Raw genomic sequence first — 19,349 nt, 5'->3', positions numbered from 1 at the left:
TTTGTCTCTAAGACCTCGTAAGGTGGTCTTCTGTTTCTAGAAGACCTCCTATTTGGGTTTTCTGTATCTGGAGGACCTCCTAAAGAGGAGTAGTCTGTATCGAAAAGGACTTCTATACGGGCCTTCGGTATCTCTAAGACCTCCTATAGTCTAGAAGACATCTCATAGGGGCCTTTTGTATCTAAAAAAATCCTATAGGGGTCATCTTCATATAGAAGACATCGTATAGGGTTCTTCTCAATCGAGAAGGGGGTCTTCTGTGTCTAGAAGACCTCGAATAGGAGTCTTCTGTATCTAGAGGACCTCCTATATGGATCTTCTTACACCGAAGACATCCTCAAGGATTGTTCTGTATATAGAAGACCTTCTTTAGGGGTGTTCTGCATATATAAGATCACCTTTAATGGACTTCCTATCTAGATTACCATCTATAATGGTCTTCTAGGTGTAGACGATACACGTAGTCTTCTGTGTCTTATGTATACAGAATATATATAGACCTTCTATAGATGGTCTTATAGAATATTTCTGTAGACATAAGCCTACTACAAGGTTCTCATGTGGATAGAAGACCTTCAGTAACAGCCTCAGAATTTTACTTTTTTAATTTTCGAACTAGTTCCGCTTTTAAATTTTTTTTTTTGCTTTCAGAGAACGCAAAGTATTTCGGGTTTATGTTGTCATGCCTCTACTGCCGGGCTTTGAAGGTGATGTGGGCGGTAGCAGTGGCAATGCTGTAAGGGCCCTTACCCATTGGAATTATGCCTCAATATCAAGGTAAGACCCTTCTCAGACATAAAACGTTTTCAAGATAATTAACCCCATTTCATCCCTGGCAGAGGAAAATCCGCCATTTTGGTACGTCTCAAAGAAATTGGCATTAAAAATCCCGGCGAATATATATCATTCCATTCACTGCGTACGCTTTCCGAGCTAAATAATACACCCATAACTGAACTGATTTATGTACATTCCAAACTGTTGATAGCCGATGATCGGGTGGTTATATGCGGTTCAGCTAACATCAATGATCGTTCCATGATTGGTAAACGTGATTCGGAGATAGCAGCTATAATAACGGATAATGAATTTGAGGATGGACGGATGAATGGTAAAAAGTATCCAAGTGGGGTATTTGCGGGACGCCTGAGAAAGTATTTGTTTAAAGAGCATCTGGGTAAGTGCTAAAAGCGATCGAAAACAAAAGCAATAATTTTCCTAATGGGTTGCTTTGTATTTAAAGGTCTATTGGATCCCGATGGAGATCGCATGCGCATTGATGTCACGGATCCTGTTATTGATCAATTTTGGAATGGCATGTGGCGAAGAATTTCCAAGCGCAATACCGACATTTACGATGAGGTGTTCAAATGTGTTCCTAATGATAATATCAAAACTTTTGCCAGTCTACGTAAATATCAGGAAGAAAGTCCGCCCTTGTGTAAAACAGATCCAGATGTGGCTGCCAAGAGATTGCTGAATATCCAGGTAAGCCTCTAAAAAAGAAAAAATATTAAGATTTTGCTATGAAATCGTATTATTTTTGCATTTTACAGGGAACTTTGGTGGATCTACCTTTGGATTTCCTAAACAAAGAAGTTTTAACACCACCGGGAACAAGTAAAGAAGGCCTCATACCCACATCTGTCTGGACATAGTGCTTAGTTTTTGTTAGGTATTCTCTTTTGTTTGTTTGTTTCTGTAGGCATTTATTGTAAATATTAATAGATATTTTTTATTGTTTATTTTGTTAAGTTAATAATTTTTAAGATATTTTTTAGTTTAAGTAACGAAATTAAGAACCCAAGAGACTCAGTCCATCTTTGTGTTCCATATCTGTAACAATGCACAAATCAATTTTATTTTATTATTATTGTTAAAATAAGACAGTATTGCTATAAGAACGTCCAAACAATATTCCAAACTATATATAAATATAATTTATTATTATTTTTTAATTGTACAAATATTACTTTTTTTAGAAAACAAAAAATAAAGAACTTTAAAAAACGCAAACATACATAAAATGTATGTATAAAAGAGGTATATAAACAATTTTTTCTTGAAAACCATGTGGTCAAGGGGGTTATTAAGTTATATTGTTGTTGTTCTTGTATTAGTATGTATTATTGATGGCATGAAAAAGTTAATATCGCCATGTTGTTATTTGGATCTTATTGAAGAGTAATGTGAGGTTTATCTATAGAAGACCACGTGTTCTTCTAGACAAATACGTATTCTTTTCACAGACCATGAAATGTTATAGTAAACTATAGAGTCTTCATCTGGAAGACCATGAGGTCATTCGTTTATCTATAGACGACCACGAGGTCATCCTGCAGAAAATTGTGAAATTTTCAAGAGGGTTTCTTATAAACGTTCATGAGAACTTTCCATAGTTGGCATTGAGGTCATTGTATAGAAGACCATGAAGTCTTCTTATAGAATTTCATATGCTCTTCACATAGAAGTTCATATGTTCTAATTCCAGGAGACCATTAGGTCTTCTAATAGAATGAGGTCCTCTTATGGAAGTTTATTAGATCGCTTTATAGGTCTTCTAATAGACATAAACTCTTATATAGAAGGTTATACAGATTTCCTATAAAGACCATGGAATCTTGTTATCGAATCGTCTTATAGAAAACCATGATTGATATCTTCTTAGCAAAGACCAGGAAGGATTTCTTTTTATGAACACCATGGAATCTTCTTATAAATTACCATGCTATTTTCTTTTAGAAGATCATGACGACTTCTCATGGAAAACCTTGAGCCTAATTACGACATTCGATTCGATCGAGAATTTGCTCGTGAATGAAAAAATCGAGCTATGAACACCTTTGTGCTCTCCAAAGAACACTTAGAAGGTAGATGGTAAAAAATATGTTTATTTTAAAGCAAAAACTAAAAAACAAAATTATTAACGAAAAAATGTAAATATTTGCTGAAATCGTTGAATAATACTTTCGGAATGAAGATGTGCTAAAAAACTCTACGAAATGATTTATTTTTGTAAAACTTTTTGACTTTGTTGTAACAAATTTCTAATGCATATACCTTAGTAAATGAGCAGTTGGTGGCGCGAATAGCTTTTCATAGTTTGATTTTTTCAGTCTCGGGCAAATACTCGATCGAATCGAATGTCGTAATTAGGCCCCTTATCTTAAAAGACCATTAGGTCTTCTCATAGAATACCACGAGGTTTTCTCATAGCATACCATGGGATGTTCTTATTGAAGATGTTAGCTGAACCACATATAATCACCAGATACATAAATCACTTCACAAGTAAGTGTATTATTTATTGCCAATCTTTTTCAGACGTACAAAAAAGGCGCAGTTTCATCTGCAACCGAAGAAGTGGGCTAAATAATCTTGGAAATGTTTTATGTCTGATATTAAAGCGTTATTCCAATGGGTGATGGCCAGCACACTATTACCACTGCTACCGCCAACATCACCTTCAAAGCCCGGTAGTAGAGGCAAGACAACATAAACCCGAAATACTTGCGCTCTCTGGAAACAAAAAAATCATGTCAAATCGGAATGAGTTCGAAATTTCTGAGTGTGATACAGAAGTTTTTTTTTACCCTATAGGAGGTCTCCTTAATACAGAAAACCCCTATATGAGGTCTTTAAATACAGAAGATCCTCATAGGAGTTCTTACAAATACAGAAGACCCCCTATAGAAGGCCTTATAGACACAGAAGACCCCTATATAAGGTCTTAGTGCTACTAAATATCCCCATAGGTCTTCTACATACAGAAGGCCCTTTAGGAGGTATTCTAGATACAGAGAACCTCTTTAGGAAGTCTTCTGCATACAGAGGTCTTCTAGATACAGGAGGTCTTCTAGATACAGAAGACCCCTGTATGAAGTCTTCTAGATACAGGAGACCCCTATAGGAGGTCTCCTAGATACAGAACACCGACATAGAATATCTTCTTGATACAGGAACCCCAATATACCAAAAAAACTCTATACAGAACACCCCTAGGGGAGGTCTCCTAGGTACAAAACCCCTATAGGAGGTCTTTTAGATACAGAAGATCCCCATAGAGGTTCTTAGAAATACAGAAGGCCCCTATAGAAGGTATGTTAGATAGAAAATACCCCTATAGTGATAACGAATACCCCTATAGAAGGTCTTAGATATACAAAATATATCTGTATATGGTCTTCTAGATACAGAAGACCTCTATTGAAGGTCTTCTAGATACGAAAGACCGTTATAGGAGGCCTTCTAGATACAGAAGACCCCTGTAGTATGCCTTCTAGATATAGGAGACACTTATTGAAGGTCTTCTAATTACGGAAGACCCCTATAAGAGGTCTTCTAGATACAGAACACCCTTAGAGGAGGTCTCCCAGATACAAAAAAAAAACGCTATTGGAGTTCTTCTAGATACAGAAGATCTCCATAGGAGTAGCTAGAAATACAGAAGACCTCTACAGAAGATCTTCTACAGTGATAGAGAATGCCCCTATAGAAGGTCTTAAAAATACACAATATCCCTGTAGAATGTCTTCTAAATACAGAAGACTTATATTGAAGGTCTTCTAGATACGGAAGACTCCTATACGAGGTCTTCTAGATACAGAAGATCCACATAGGAGTACTTAGAAATACAGAAGATCTCTATAGAAGGTCTTCTAGATACATAAGACCCCTGTAGGAGGTCTCCTTGATACAGAACACCCCTATAGAATATCTTCTAGATACAGGAACCCCTATAGGAGGTCTCTTATATACAAAAAACCTCTATAGAAGGTCTTCTACATACATAACACCCCTATCGGAGGTCTCCTAGATACAAACCCCCTATAGGAGGTCTTCTAGATACAGAAGATCCTCATAGAAGTTCTTAGAAATACAGAAGACCCCTATAGAAGGTCTGTTAGAAAGAAAAGACTCCTATAGAGATAACGAATACCCTATAGAAGGTCTTAGAGATACAGAATATACCTGTATATGGTCTTCTAGATACGGAAGACCCCTATAAGAGGTCTTCTAGATACAGAACACCTCTAGAGGAGGTCTCCCAGATACAAAAAAAAACCTATAGGAGTTCTTCTCGATACAGAAGATCCCCATAGGAGTTGCTAGAAATACAGAAGACCTCTACAGAAGATCTTCTAGATACAGAAGACTTCTATAGTTATAGAGAATGCCCCTATAGAAGGTCTTAAAAATACAGAACGTCCTTGTAGAATGTCTTCTAAATACAGAAGATCCATATTGAAGCTCTTCTAGATACAGAAGATCCCCATAGGAGTACTTAGAAATACAGAAGATCTCTATAGAAGGCCTTCTAGATACAAAAGTCCCCTATATGAGGTCTTCTAGATACAGAAGTCCCCTATAGGAGGTCTTCTTGATACACAGGACCCCTGTAGGAGGTCTTCTAGATAGAAAAAAACCCCATAGCATGTCTTTTAGATACAGGACACGACCTAAGGAAATCTCCTTGGTACAGAAGACCATTATGGGAGGTCTTCCCCTTTGTAGGTTTTCTTTATATAAAAGATCCCCATAGGATGTATGAGGCCCTCTCATAGAAGGCCATGAGGTCTTCGTATAGAAGGCGATTAGGTATACTCAAAGAAGAGCATGAGGTCTTCTCATAAAAGACCATTAGGTCTCCTAATTGAATAGAAGACCATAATGTTTTCCCATAGAAGAAAAAGAAGTAGTCTCACCATGGACTTTAGAAGATCATGAGATAACGATTAGTCCTAGTATAGAAGACGATAAGGTCTTCTCATAGAAGACCACGAGGTCTAGAAAACGATTAGGCCGTCTCAAACAAGAAGAAGAGGTCTTCCGGCAGAAGATAATGCTATCTTCTCGTGGAAGACCATTAAGTTTTCTCATAAAAGACCCTGAGGTGTTCCCATTTTTTCTTCTCAGAGAATAGCATAAGATCTTCTTATAGAAGATCATTAAGATTTCTTTTAGAAGACGTAGGACGTCTTCCTATAGAAAACAATTAGGTTTGCTCAAAGGCCATGAGATCTTCGCATGGAAGATATTTGATCCTACCCATAGAATACCGCTGAGCCATTTTTATAGAAGTCCATAAGTTTTATTTTAGTACACCGTGAATTTTTCTTATAAACATCGTAATCTTCTTAGAATAGATCATGCTATTTTCTTATAGAATACCATGAAGTTTTCGTATACGAGATGAACAGGTCTTCTCATGAAGCCCATAAATTCATTTTATAGAAGACGAGTATGCCTTAAAGCCTCGACACATAAGAAGCATGACATTCTTGCTTAAGTCATATCTGGTAAATGACTAAAGACCAAGTTCAACCTAAGTCAAATGTGATTCTGAAATCTTTTTATTAGGTTGAACTTGGTCTTTAGTCTTTTATCAGATATGACTTCAGCAAGAATGTCATGCTTCTTATGTATCGAGGCCTTTAGTTCTTCCCATAAAAGACGATTAGTTCTTTATTATGTCTTTTCAGCTAGTAGTTCTTATGGTCCTGATAATAGCGTTATGATTTTCCTGTTGGGAAAATCCATACTTCCCCAAATAGGGGCCAGGAAAATCACAGCCACCAATTTAAACAAATTTAGTAACCGGTGTTCGATCCCCTTCCCTCTCTTTGGTAGCTTCTGCAAGAAAACATTACACTTTTGCACTTGAATACCGTTTTCGCGGGTAATATTGGTGGTCCCGATTAAAAGGGTTTAATTCCTTTCTTGAGGAATCTCATATTTTCTCAGACAAGGGGTCTGACATGTACTTTATTATGACCCTTACTGTATTTTATAGAAGGTGTTCTTTTGCAGTCTTCAATTATTTTGTTTATTTGTTTCTTTTCAAATAAAACGTTTCCGTTATAAATTTCGACGATTGGCAACACGTCACGTGTTATTCAACGGAATGGAGCTCTCATATAAAGTAAACAAAGAGCGAGAAAGAGAGAGCAAAGTGTTGGGGCTACTCACAATGGGGGGCCAATTCGTGTTCTCTCCTCCCATAAAAATAAAAACAGAGAGCCAAACACAAAGTCAAAAACAAAACAATAAAATGCCGACATTCACATTGTTTTTGTTTTGTTATTTCGTCGTGGGGACGTCGTGTCGTCGGTCGTAGTAATGCAAAAGAAAAACATTGCAATTTTGCTCTGCTCTACCTCAACATGCCCCAACATGAAATGCGGCGTTCTCGTGGTTGACTGGCGGTAATCTTCGGTTGGAAGTTTTCTGAGTTTTCAGTTTATTGTCGTACGTTGTTCCGTTTGGTGGAGCTAAATTGCGTTGAGTCTCTCTGTTGATTGGCATCGTGTCTTTATGTCTGTTAAGTTGTTGTTCTATCAAAGAAAGAAGTGCAGCAGTTTCAGAATAAAAAAGGAAGTTAATTGAAATAATTTACAAAATTATTTTTTGATTTATGCGAAAAGTTTGCGTTTCGGCGTTTCGTTTGTCGAAAATTTTTTAACAAAATGTTGTGCCCAGTCAGACAAAATCCTCAAATCGCTGATAATTTTTTGAACATTAAATGGAAAAAATTCCAAAAATTATGTACTATCAGAGAGCAATGCAATTGAGTAGAATTACAACAAGAATAAAAAGCATAAAAAGCAATAGCAACAACTGAAATAGCAGTGTAAAGTGTGTGTCTGTTGGGAAAACAAGAGGAAGAAAGAAAAAATAGAAAACGAAATAAACCAAACAAGTGAAAAGCGAAAAGAAGAGCAATGAATGAAAAGTGGTGGTGATTGACCACAGCAAAGCAAAAGAATCTGAAAGTGAAGTGGGAAAAGAACTTTCGTCGTCGCACCAGCTTAAACATCAATCCACTGGTCGGTCGTGGTCGTAGCTTGTCACTACTTTTGCAGCAACAAAGTTGCCAGGATTACAACATTGTTGCAATATAAGGCAGCCAAGTGGAAAAAAGGATAACATTGTTAGCACCTTAATACGGTAAGAGCTTTGTTTTGTATTTCCTTCTTTCTTGTCTTTTCGTGTTCTTTTATTTCTTCTTGTGGCAACAAACTTTGTGCTGCACGGCAATTTTGTCTGGTCATGTCTTGTTTCAACAAATTGGAAGGAAGAAAACAACACCATAACTTAGCTCGGCAGACATTTGTTGTGAGTGGCGGCGGTGTGGCAGGGAGTTGTAGAACTACAAATGTCAAAAGGGGGGACTACACAGAGCCTACTAGCGCACACACACGTACACAACCACTCACCTAATAGTAGAATTAGCAAATACCCAACAGCGAAAGTCAGCAAACTTGCAGCGTCAGAAATTTCGTTGTTGTTGTTGCTGCTGTTTTGTGTCTTTGTTTTTATTTTAGGGGGAGTCTAGGGGGGCTTGTCTTGCTTTTTGTTTGCATGGAATACAAACATATTTGCGTGTCAGTGTTCGCTGCATGGTTTATTTTCTTGTGTTCTTCCTTCTTTTTGGTCTTCTTCTTCTCTTCTATACCTTGTTTGGTTTGTATTTTTTGTTGTACTACAACGAAATAGGAAGAAAATGTTCAAAATAAAAACGGAAATACAGACTTTGTTCAGGATACTTTTTATCGGTAGGTAAAATTTCTGTTAAAATGCCAAAGTGAGAAAGAGAACCTGCGCTCTGAGTGCCATAAAACAAGGGAGTCCCAACAAAACACAGAAAAGTGTTGGAATTAGAAATGTCTTTGCCTGTGCATGCCAAGTGCTTTTTAACTTCCAACTTTGTAGACTTTCAACAGACATCTTCATAAAAATTCCTTTAGAATTCAATAACAAGTAGCGACACAGTAATTATCCTTTGGAATTTCTTGTATGAGGAAGAAGAAAACAAAAACAATTATTATTCTAAAACAAACTTTAAAGAAAATAGAATATGGAGGTAAGGTAGGTAGTTGGAAATTGAAAAGATAACGGCATACATTATGGTTGGGGTACAACTCGGATCGTTTTGAAATTGTTATCATATGTAGTTCCTGTTATCCTCATCACAACAGTACCTACATAGTTTTCAAGGGAAACTCCATACCTCCATGATAAAGGTCTGGGTAATTTACTATAATAATGTGGACAATATGGGATCGTTTAAAGCATATGAACAGTACTTTAGTACACGTATCTGAAATTTGCACCTGACCATTAAAAAGAAAACTAGCAATTTAAAAGGACGTTTTGTTCACATAACCGATTTTTTCCGAAAAAAGCAGGACCTATGTACATATATGGACTTGACCTCGAAAACTAAATAACAAGGACTACATAGGTAGTCAAACCGATCCGATAACCTATTTTTTTACCCTCAGCATTTATGCTAACGGGGGTATATACACTTTCATACTGGTAAAATGTGCCTCGTCGATATAATTGTTTTAGACCCCAAGTATGTTTGGACGAAATGTGTTTCAGACAATTTGGAGTCGATTTAGCCAAGTCCGTCCGTCAAATTTTGGTTTTTGTAATATCTTGCCCAAACTTAGTTTAAGTTCGAAGATGGGCTATATCGGTCCACTCCTTCCGGTACCTCCCACACAAAAGTTCGAAAATGTTCGGAAAATTTGTGCGCACGATAACTCTTGAAGAGAGTAACCGATTTGGTCCATACCTTGCATATCGTGAAATTTGTACCAGACTGAGATAAGGTTTCAATATGGACTCAATCGGTCCTCTCCTTCTGGTACCACCCACACAAAATTTCGGAGAAGTTCAGTCTAGGGCCATCTCCCGAATCGCTTTGATTTTTGTTTTATCAACTTGTATTCACTGCCGTCCATACGACGGTACAAGTTTCGTTAGCGGCAAGTTCATGCTTCCTGAGAAAATAGCATGAAAGTTGCAAAAAAAAACCCCCTATGACACCGTGTGAGGTGGTTGGAGCGCAAGATAACTCTAGAACGGATCTGCCGATTCGGTCCAAAATTTGGCCTTAGTAATATTTTTTCCAAACATAGTATAAGTTTGAAGATAAGCCATATCGGTCCGCTCCTTAAGGAACCTCCCCCACAAAAGTTCAAAAATGTTCGGAAAAATTGTTCGTACGGTAACTCTTGAAGGGAGTGGCCGAATTGATCCATACTTTACACATCCTAATATATCTACCAGATATAGATCAGGTTCGAATATGGACTATATTTGTCCACTCCATCCGGTACCTCCCACACAAAATTTAGGATATGTTCACTTTAAGTCAGGTCTTAAATCGAATCACTTTGATTTTTGTTGAAGCAACTTGCATTCGCTGCCTCAATTACGATGGTAAAAGTTTTTTTCAGGTGCAAGTCCATACTTCTTGAGCAAACAACCCGAAGGGTGTAAAAAACCCCCTTATGGCACCATATGTAGTGGCTGCAGATATCTCCTCCGCAAAACTTTTGATCTTTAATCCTAATCAACATTTTTGTTGGTTCAAACGCCCAACATTTTTAAAACCCCCTAAATACATACGTATTTTGGGAAAAAAAATTGTTTAAATATACACAGGCTGTGGGTATATCTCTGTCGGCAAAGTCGACTGAGACTTTTTTACTTGTTTTTACTTTCTTTCACTCTCGAGGCTTTCCGTTTGTAACACATCGAAATATTCATATAAAGTTTAAATTAATTCTTGATCAGCCTAAAATTCAAAGTCGATGTGGCGATGTCCATACGTCTGTATGTTGAAATTAAGGTACAGTTCGCTATATTTAAGATATTCATACTAATAGCGTCTGCGACTGCATCAGTATGAGTACCTCTCAAACATGCCTGATAACCCAGCAAACCAAATGTCGGATGTCCGACACTTCGAAACAATTTCGGAAGTACCTTTCGAAAAAAAAATCTTTCTGATTTCTTTGCAATTTTTTTTCGTAAGCTATTTTCCATCTTTTAGGAGCGAAACGTCGGAAATAAATTTCCTTTCCGAATTTCCCAGGGATTTTCTTTCGATTTCGATCCGACATTTCGTTCTGAAATTATCTCTCCACACATTCTTCGTTACGATTTCATAGCCGACAACGAACGTAGCATCCAAAGTTCGTTTCGATTTCGGAACGATTGGTTTGCTGGTCTCATATAGACCAGAAGGTCTTCTAATAGAAAGCCAGAAGACCATCTCATAGAAGGGTCTAATCATACAATACTAGAAGAACTTCTCCAAAAAGACAAAAATGTCTTCTGATAGAAGACCAAAAGTTCTTTTCATAGATGACCAGAAGGTCTTCTCATAGAAGACAGAAGTTCTTCTCATAGAAGACTAGAAGATCTTTTTATAGAAATTCAAAACGTCTTATTATGGGAGACCGGATGATTTTCAAAAAGAAGACCAGAAAATCTTCTCATAGAAGACTAGAAAAAGGTCTTTTCATAGAGCACAAAAAATTCTTCACAAAGACGACCAAAAGGTCTTACATAGAAGACCATTTACTTACTTAGCTGGCCCATTACAGAACATTTGTTCCATAGGTCGAACTAAGAAAAGAACTCCATTTCTCTCTATTTGTTGCTTCGCATTCTGGAATACCGCGCCTTTTCATCTCTTCATCCCATCTATTCTTGGCGTGCCAATGCTGCGTACACCACCAAGCGGTCCGTATTTATACGCCTTTTTAGCGGGTTCATGTTCGTTCATTCTTATGATATGGCCTAGCCAACGCAATCGCTGCATCTCGATACGTTTAACTATATTGATGTCGTTGTATAGCAGATACAGCTCGTGGTTCATACGACGTCGATATTCACCGTCAACGCATATCGGTCCGTAGATGTTTCGAAGAATTTTTCTCTCAAAGACGCCAAGCACTGCCTTATCTGCTTTCGCAAGTACCCAGGATTCGGAGCCATACATCAGTACGGGTAGTATCAGTGTTTTGTAGAGCGTTATTTTTGTTTGACGAGATGTGGGTTTGCTTTTAAACTGCTTACTTAAACCAAAGTAGCATCTGTTGGCCAATACAATTCTTTTTATTTCACAACTGATGTCGTTTGTTGTGTTTACGGAGGTGCCGAGGTAGACGAAGTCTTTTACTACCTCAAAATTATAGGAACCAACTTCCACAGTTGGTCCGAGCTCATTGGACGCATTGCGCGTCGACACCATTAACTTTGTCTTCTCAACGTTTACCCCAGCCCCACATTAGCAGATTCTCCTTCGACCTTCATAAAGGTATCAGTTACTTCTTTTACTGATCGTCCCATGATGTCTATTCATCAGCATAAGCAAGTAACATGTGACTATTGGTGTAGATTGTGCCACTTCTTTTGACGTTTGCCTCTCCTATAACCTTTTCCAGCAGGATGTTAAAGAGGTCACACGAATGGCTGTCTCCTTGTCTGAAACCTCTTTTGGTCCTAAACTCTTCGGAGAGGTTCTTTCCTATTTTAACTGAGAACCTCGTGTCAGTTAAAGTCATTTTACAAAGCCAGTTGAGCTTTGCGGGGATACCAAATTCAGACATGGCTTGGAATACCTTTGAACGCAGCGGGCTTTCGAAGGCTGCTTTATAATCGACAAAAAGGTTGTAGGTGTCGATCTGCACATCTTGGGTCTTCTCCAGGATTTGCCGCAGGGTAAATATCTGGTCAATGGAGGACTTGCCAGGTCTAAAGCCGCATTGGTATGGTCCAATCATCTCGTTGACCATAGGCTTTAGTCGTTCGCACAATATCCCTGACACGATCTTATAGGCAATAGGGAGTAGACTTATGCCCCTATATTTAGAGCATACAGTCTTGTCTCCCTTCTTGTGGACTGGGCACAGGATACTTAGGTTCCAATCGTCGGGTACTCGTTCTTCCTGCCAGATGGTGCTAACCAGCTGATGAATACACCTTATCATCGTGTCGCCTCCGGTTTTGAACAGCTCGGCTGGTAAGCCATCGGCTCCTGCTGCCTTATTATTCTTCAGCCGATTTATTGCTGTCTTTACCTCATCTTGGCTGGGCGGTATAGATTCAATACCATCTTCTGGGATTGTGTCTGTGGTATCTTCGTCTTCGCTGCTATTGGATACCAACAGTTTTGAAAAATGTTCTTTCCATATCCTGATCACACTATCTGTATCAGTTACCAAATTACCTTGCTGGTCTCTACAGGAGAATGTACCTGTACCAAAGCCATTAGTTTGATGCTTGACTCTTTGGTAGATAGAAGACCATTACAGCTTCTTATAGGTGACCTGAAGGTCTTCTCATAGAAGACCAGAAGGGTTCTCAAGGAAGACCAGAAGGTTTTTGTTCAAGATCCGATTCGTTCGTTACAGATCCGATCTTTTCTTTAGTATTTGACTTAGTGATGGATATTTTTATATTCCTTGTGTGGAAGAATTTAGCAAGAGCAATGGGATAAGCATTTAACCCGACACAAATCTTTTCAACGGTGGCCATGAACGTACAATCTAAAGGGTGTGGATTGCTGAGTTTAGACAGTTCCGGATATATCATTCCTCATTAGGGAGCAACATGTTTCATTCTATGGGGTTTGGACTTCTTGTTTCTGAATTCCACGTATGATTGGCGACCACATATATAGTTTGTGATCCAACGTTTCAAACAAGGCCGGAGGGTAGTATTTTCGACATCCTCGAACAGTTTAGTATGACTGGCGTATCAAATTATTTGGTCAATTCCAATGCTGTTATGTGACACGACCTGTTCTAGTTGAGATCTCGTCAAATAGGTTGAGAAATGGTGTGCAGTGCTGTTGCTGTACTATGTGGCTTTCGGAACTCCTGTGCATGATTCACAGGTGGATGGTACGCTGTAATGGGGAGGAGTAATACCTCGAGAATCTTTGCTACTGGTGACAAAAGTGAGATGGGTCTGTATGATTTGTGATTCACCTTTGCTGGCATCCTTGCCAGGCTTCAGTAGCGGTACCACCCTGCCCATTTTCCAGACTTCGGGAACAATGTGGGAGGCTAGCGACAGGTTGAGAACTTTGGTGAGATACTCCACTTCCGGTTCATCAAGCTGTTTCAGTATTACCATGGAGATTCCAGCAAGGCTTAACGCCTTGGATGATTTTGCGTTGCTGATGATATTGTAAATGCTTGTGCTTCTTTATCCTCGGCACGAATAGATCTAATGTGACGTAGTACTCTTCTCTTCGCCCTGTCACTTCTGACGTGCTCGTCCCCAACGTTGCAAACCTTAAGATTATTTAGTCACCGACCAACCTGTTAACTTCCGGTGTCAGCTCCCTGACTCTGGGGTCACTGGGGTTGGCAGGACGAAGCTCATCACGATCATCTCCTAATCCCGTCGCCTTTGATGGGAATTTTGGCCCCATGACGAGCGGCTGCAGCAGTGACGATGTCTCGAAACGTCCTTTCTGCTATCCAAACATCAACAGCGTTGGGCAGATCTCGTAAGCGGTGATTAGTGATAGGTGATGAAATCGGGCGGTCTGCTGTTGGAGACAATTATGGTGTCAGCTCCCTGACTCTGGGGTCAGTGTGGTTGGCAGGACGGAGCTCGTCACGATCATTTCCTAATCCCGTCGCCTCTGATGGTAAGTTTGGCCTCAATTCGGGTGTTCGACCAGCAGGTATATGGCGACATTGACAAGTCCAAGCAACCCCTGGGATGCGCACGAGTATTGTGTAGTTCTGGTCCAATCCGGTATCGAAGAACCCGCCGCCGTGGGATTGAAGTGCAATCTATCTATCAAAGCGAATGCGATCATGGTGAAATTAACGACTTTTTTCTTATATTTAGGAGTAGTTTAAATATTATTGTTGTCACTTCTCGGTTGACACCAACCTCGTTATATCAAGTGGAAACAAGTAAAAAAGTATCAGGCGGCTTTGCCGACAGAGATATACCCTCAGCCTATGTGAATTGAAACTGTGAGCCAAATTTTGGACCAAATCCGTTGACCACTTCGAGTGCTATAGTGCGCTCCAGGCACTACACATGGTGTCATAGGGACTTTTACAACTTTCGGGCTACTTTCTCAGAAAGTATTTACTTGCCCCTGAAAAAATTGTACCATCGTAAGTGGGTCAGTGAATGGAAGTTGCTTCAACAAAACTCAAAGCGATTTGAGAGGTCTTAAAGTGAACTTATCCGAAATTTTGTGTGGGAGGTACCCGAAGGAGTAGACAAATATAGTCCATATTCGAACCTGATCTATACCTGGCAGATATATTAGGATGTGTAAAGTATGGACGAAATCGGTCACTCCCTTCAAGAGTTGTCGTACGCACAATTTTTCCGAACATTTTTGAACTTTTGTGGAGGAGGTACCTGAAGGAGTGGACCGATATGGCTTATCTTCGAACTTAAACTAAGTTTGCACAAAATATTGCGAAGGCCAAATGTTGGACCGAATCGGCAGACCCGTCGGAGAGTTATGCTGCGCTCCAACCGTCAAGGAAAAGAATAGAAAGTCAAAATTTCGATTTTTAACAAAAAATGTGCCGTTTATTTACCATTAATCGGTCAAAAAAAAATTTTAAGGAAAATTCTCTTATTTGAAGACAAAATTTTGATGTATTCAATAAACTCACAAAAATATATAAAGACTGAATTTCTGTAATTTTGGGTGGATAATGTGGCTAAAACCTTAAAAACCCGAAAAATGGGCGGTACCGTTCCACGGAGGTTACATCAAAATGTGAACCAATACCAACAATTCTCTGTAAAAATATTTCGCAAGACCTGGCAAAGACTAAATACCAAATATCAGCTACATTGGTTGTTTTATGTGGCTAAAACCTTGAAAATACCGAAAATCGGGCGATACCGTTCTATTGGAGCTATATCAAAACGTGCACCTATGTACATAATTTTTATCAGAAAAGTTTTTTGGTCCATTGGGAACCCTCAATATAAAATTTCGGCGTATTTGGGCGTGAAACATATGTAAAATTTTCAAAATTCCAAGGTACCGTTATATGGGGTCTATATCAAAACGTGGACCTATGTCCATAATTTTTATCGGAAAATTTTTTGTAAAGTGAAAACCCCACTTCTCAAAATTCAACCAATTTGGTTGATAAGTTTAGCTAAAATATTCAAAATACCGAACTATTAAGAAGTACCGTTGCATGGGGACTATCCCAAAACGTGGACCGGCCTTCCCAATTTTTTGCTCTCGACATTGTCAGTGAACTATAAGTATTTATACCAAAATTCATCTGTCAACGCCAACTCCTTTCATATATGGCCACCGTTTATTTGAACTCGCGACATAGTGCAGCGTTTTTTTGAGGTTATGCGCCATTATCTCGGGAACTATGGACTTGCCCTCGAAAAAAATTACAATGACGTAACGGGGGCCGCACGAACGTCCTGCTACAAAAAATTTCAGAACGATTCGTGAGGTGTCACTAAACTGCACTTATTTCAAATTTTGTGTGGAGGGTACCTGAAGGAGTGGACCGATATAATCCATATTCGAACCTGGGGGGTTACTCTATATTGCGATGCGTAAGAAAAATGCGATGCGTAAGGAAATTAAATACGTCTCCATTGCGTTTTCGTATCTCCTTTTGCAAGTATTTTTGTTCCTTTTTCCTTTCTGGCACCGCCGCAATCTGTAATTCAAAAGGGTATGTCAAAATCTTGCGTTAACGCAAATATTTTGCGCTAAAAAAATACCAAACGCAAACGCATCGCAATACAGAGTAACCCCCCTGATGTATGCCTAGAGGTAGTATTACCATATGCAAAGTTTGGTTCAATTCCGTTACTCCCTTGGAGAGTTATCTTGCGCACAAGTTTTGCGACAATTTTTGAACATTTGTGGGGGAGGTACCTGTAGGAGTGGACCTATATGGCCCATCTTCGAACTTAAATCAAATCTGGACAAAATACCTATTTCGATACCCAAAATTTGAACCGAATCGATTGATCCGTTCGAGAGTTATCGTGCGCACCAGCCAGACAGACAGACAGACGGGCGGACATTGCTAGATCTACTCAAAATTGTCTGAAACGGATATCGTACAAACATACTTGGGGTCTAAAACCATTATTTCGATGAGGAACATTTTTGGTCGTATCAAAGTGTAAATACCCTCTTTAGCCTAAAGGCTGAGGGTATAAAAAACAAGAATTCTTTTTATTGCATGAGATCGATTTCCATTGAAATTAAATGCAATAACAACAAGAAAACTTAGTGGCCGACAATCAACTGAGTACTCAAAAAACCAAAACAACCTGAAAAGGATGAGAGCGCTGCTCCCCCAAATCAAAGAGAATGCATTACATTTCAAGTGCTAAAATGCATGTATGGCAGCCATTGACGCTCAACAACGTTCGTTTTCGTGGCAACAAATAACAACACCAACATATTCCCGACATCTCTGACGGGGGGAGGCCAATGTTTTGGTTTGATAGGGAGAAAGAGAGACAGAGTGTAGAAGAGAAGACATATTAAATAATTTTTATTATTGAAAAGAAATCTTGGCAACAACAGTCATAACCGTCGTCAACTGCAAGGAGGGGGGGAATGGGGAAACATCACTCTCATTCTCCGTGGCTCTTGTTGTTGGGGGATTCAAGTATGTGTTGTTGTTGTGTGTGTATTTACCAGGGTTTCGGAGTCGGAGTCGGAGTCTACGAGTCGGAGTCGAGCAATTTTGCTGGAGTCGGAGTCGGAGTCTGAGTCGAAAAAAATAACTCGACTCCGACTCCGGGCAAAATATTATTATAGAAATATAACATTAAATTTGAAACAAGAACTTTTTTAAAAATCATTATTTATTTTAAAAGAAAGGTATAAGAAAATATATTATACTAAATTAAAGGACAATTCACAGGATATTTACTATCCTTTGAAGTGTAGTCTATTCATCCCTATTTTGTTGATCTAATTGATTCGTTACATTTTTGCAAACAAAAGTAAAGTTCTATGACAATCGAATTAAGACTGGGCCTTTAACCTCTTTCGTCAGAAGTCTTACTGGTCTTCTCACAAAGGTCTATTAGTATTGTCATCTTGTTTTTTATGAGAAGTCGTCCTTGTCTTCTATTAAAGACATTGTAATCTCTATGGGAAATCTTACTGAATACCCTGTGACACAAAATTGAAGTTAAGATCTGAGGGAGGAAAATTCCTTTTGGGAATGAAAGCCCCAATTGAGAACCCCAAAGGATCCCATAGCTGAAATTTCTGAGTCAAATATGTTGTCCTAGCTTAGTTTCTTTCATGTCCTTTTTGTTCTTAAACCCAAAAAGTAAAACAAAATTTACTTTTCTACAAAAATGTTCCACCGAAAATTATATGTAGGTTTCCCATATCCAAGAAATCGACATTGTCACGTTTTCATTGTCATTTATCAGTTTTTCCCGTTACTTTCTCAAAAAACAGTATGTTTATGTATTTCGGTAAATTTCGCATAATCTATTTACTAAATATCAAATTCGGATGGTTACTCTTCTGAATTAGGCATCATAAATTCGTTGTTGGTTAACGACAGATTCATCCCGCTATAACTCAGAAGTCTGACAAACGGTGAATTTTTCTTCTGGGATTCATTATAATATACTCAATGAGGGCTTTAGATGTAGACATTCAAATAACCGGATCTGTCCGCCAGGAGCAGATATAGTTCATGTGTATCCGAGTTTTCTACACAATCAATTGCATATACGAAATTCAATGAAATACATAATCACAGAGTTTTCATGAGAAAGGATCGGGTAAAAGTGATAAAGGACAATGAAAATATGACAATATTGATTTCTTGTCCTAGTGGACCGACCCTACATAAAATTTTCCTAGCAACATTTTTGTAGAATATTTTCATGCACGAAATCTAATCGTTTGCTAATTTTTCAGTTCCAGAAAACATCCATCTGCCTACGTGCTGAGTGGTGTACACAATATATCTCAAATATTTCAATAAAATTATCCACACCACACCAATGTTCAAAATGTGAGCGCTGAATTTTAGTTTAAGGGGTGCTCCCTACTTATAAATTTCAGAAAAAAGTATATATATAATATTTTCTCTTTCCGTCCAGCAAAAAAGGAAAACCGACAAAAACTTTCTAACTTTGCTATTTGTCAATGTAAGATTCGGCAGAAACAGTATTGATATGTTCGAATGTATTCGAACGAATGCCCTTTCTAATGAATATGTAAGGAAAAACTAACTCATTAGCCTATATAGGCCAAAATATAGGAACAAATTACAATTTTGTGCATATTTTATTCATTTTTAATGGTATAGGAATTCACTCTCGGAGTCGACCCGGAGTCTGAGTCGGAGTCGGAGTCGTGAAAAAAACTCGCCTGGAGTCGGAGTCGGAGTCGAGCCAAAAATACCTCGACTCCGAAACCCTGGTATTTACGTTGTTGCACTTCTTCTCATTTAAAAACAAAACAAAGTGCTGTTGAAATAAAGGCCCCCCAATAAAAGCAACAACAGCAACAATTACAT

The 19,349-nt window shown here is 38.6% G+C and overlaps 2 protein-coding genes across 4 annotated transcripts in view; both read left to right on the top strand.

Annotated features, from left to right (window-relative positions):
* Positions 1-2,046, top strand: part of Pld (Phospholipase D) — a 54,727-nt gene extending 52,681 nt beyond the window's left edge. For all 3 annotated transcript variants that reach the window (XM_073957978.1, XM_073957977.1, XM_073957976.1), the window contains exons 6-9: positions 652-777; positions 840-1,177; positions 1,244-1,488; positions 1,557-2,046. In XM_073957978.1, coding sequence (XP_073814079.1) covers positions 652-777; positions 840-1,177; positions 1,244-1,488; positions 1,557-1,658 — 811 coding nt within the window. In that variant the 3' untranslated portion in view covers positions 1,659-2,046. The remainder of the gene's footprint in view (positions 1-651; positions 778-839; positions 1,178-1,243; positions 1,489-1,556) is intronic.
* Positions 2,047-7,134: 5,088 nt separating this feature from the next.
* The window catches only part of jing (AE binding protein 2 jing), a 339,310-nt gene continuing 327,095 nt past the window's right edge, over positions 7,135-19,349 (top strand). Inside the window, exon 1 of the mRNA XM_073988297.1 lies at positions 7,135-7,947. The gene's annotated coding sequence lies outside the window, so the exon portion shown is untranslated. The remainder of the gene's footprint in view (positions 7,948-19,349) is intronic.

The sequence above is a fragment of the Musca autumnalis genome, unplaced genomic scaffold (genome assembly GCF_047663935.1).
Source record: "Musca autumnalis isolate F117 unplaced genomic scaffold, ASM4766393v1 scaffold_5, whole genome shotgun sequence".
Lineage (NCBI taxonomy): Eukaryota > Metazoa > Arthropoda > Insecta > Diptera > Muscidae > Musca > Musca autumnalis.
This window is presented reverse-complemented; position numbering and strand designations above follow the sequence as displayed.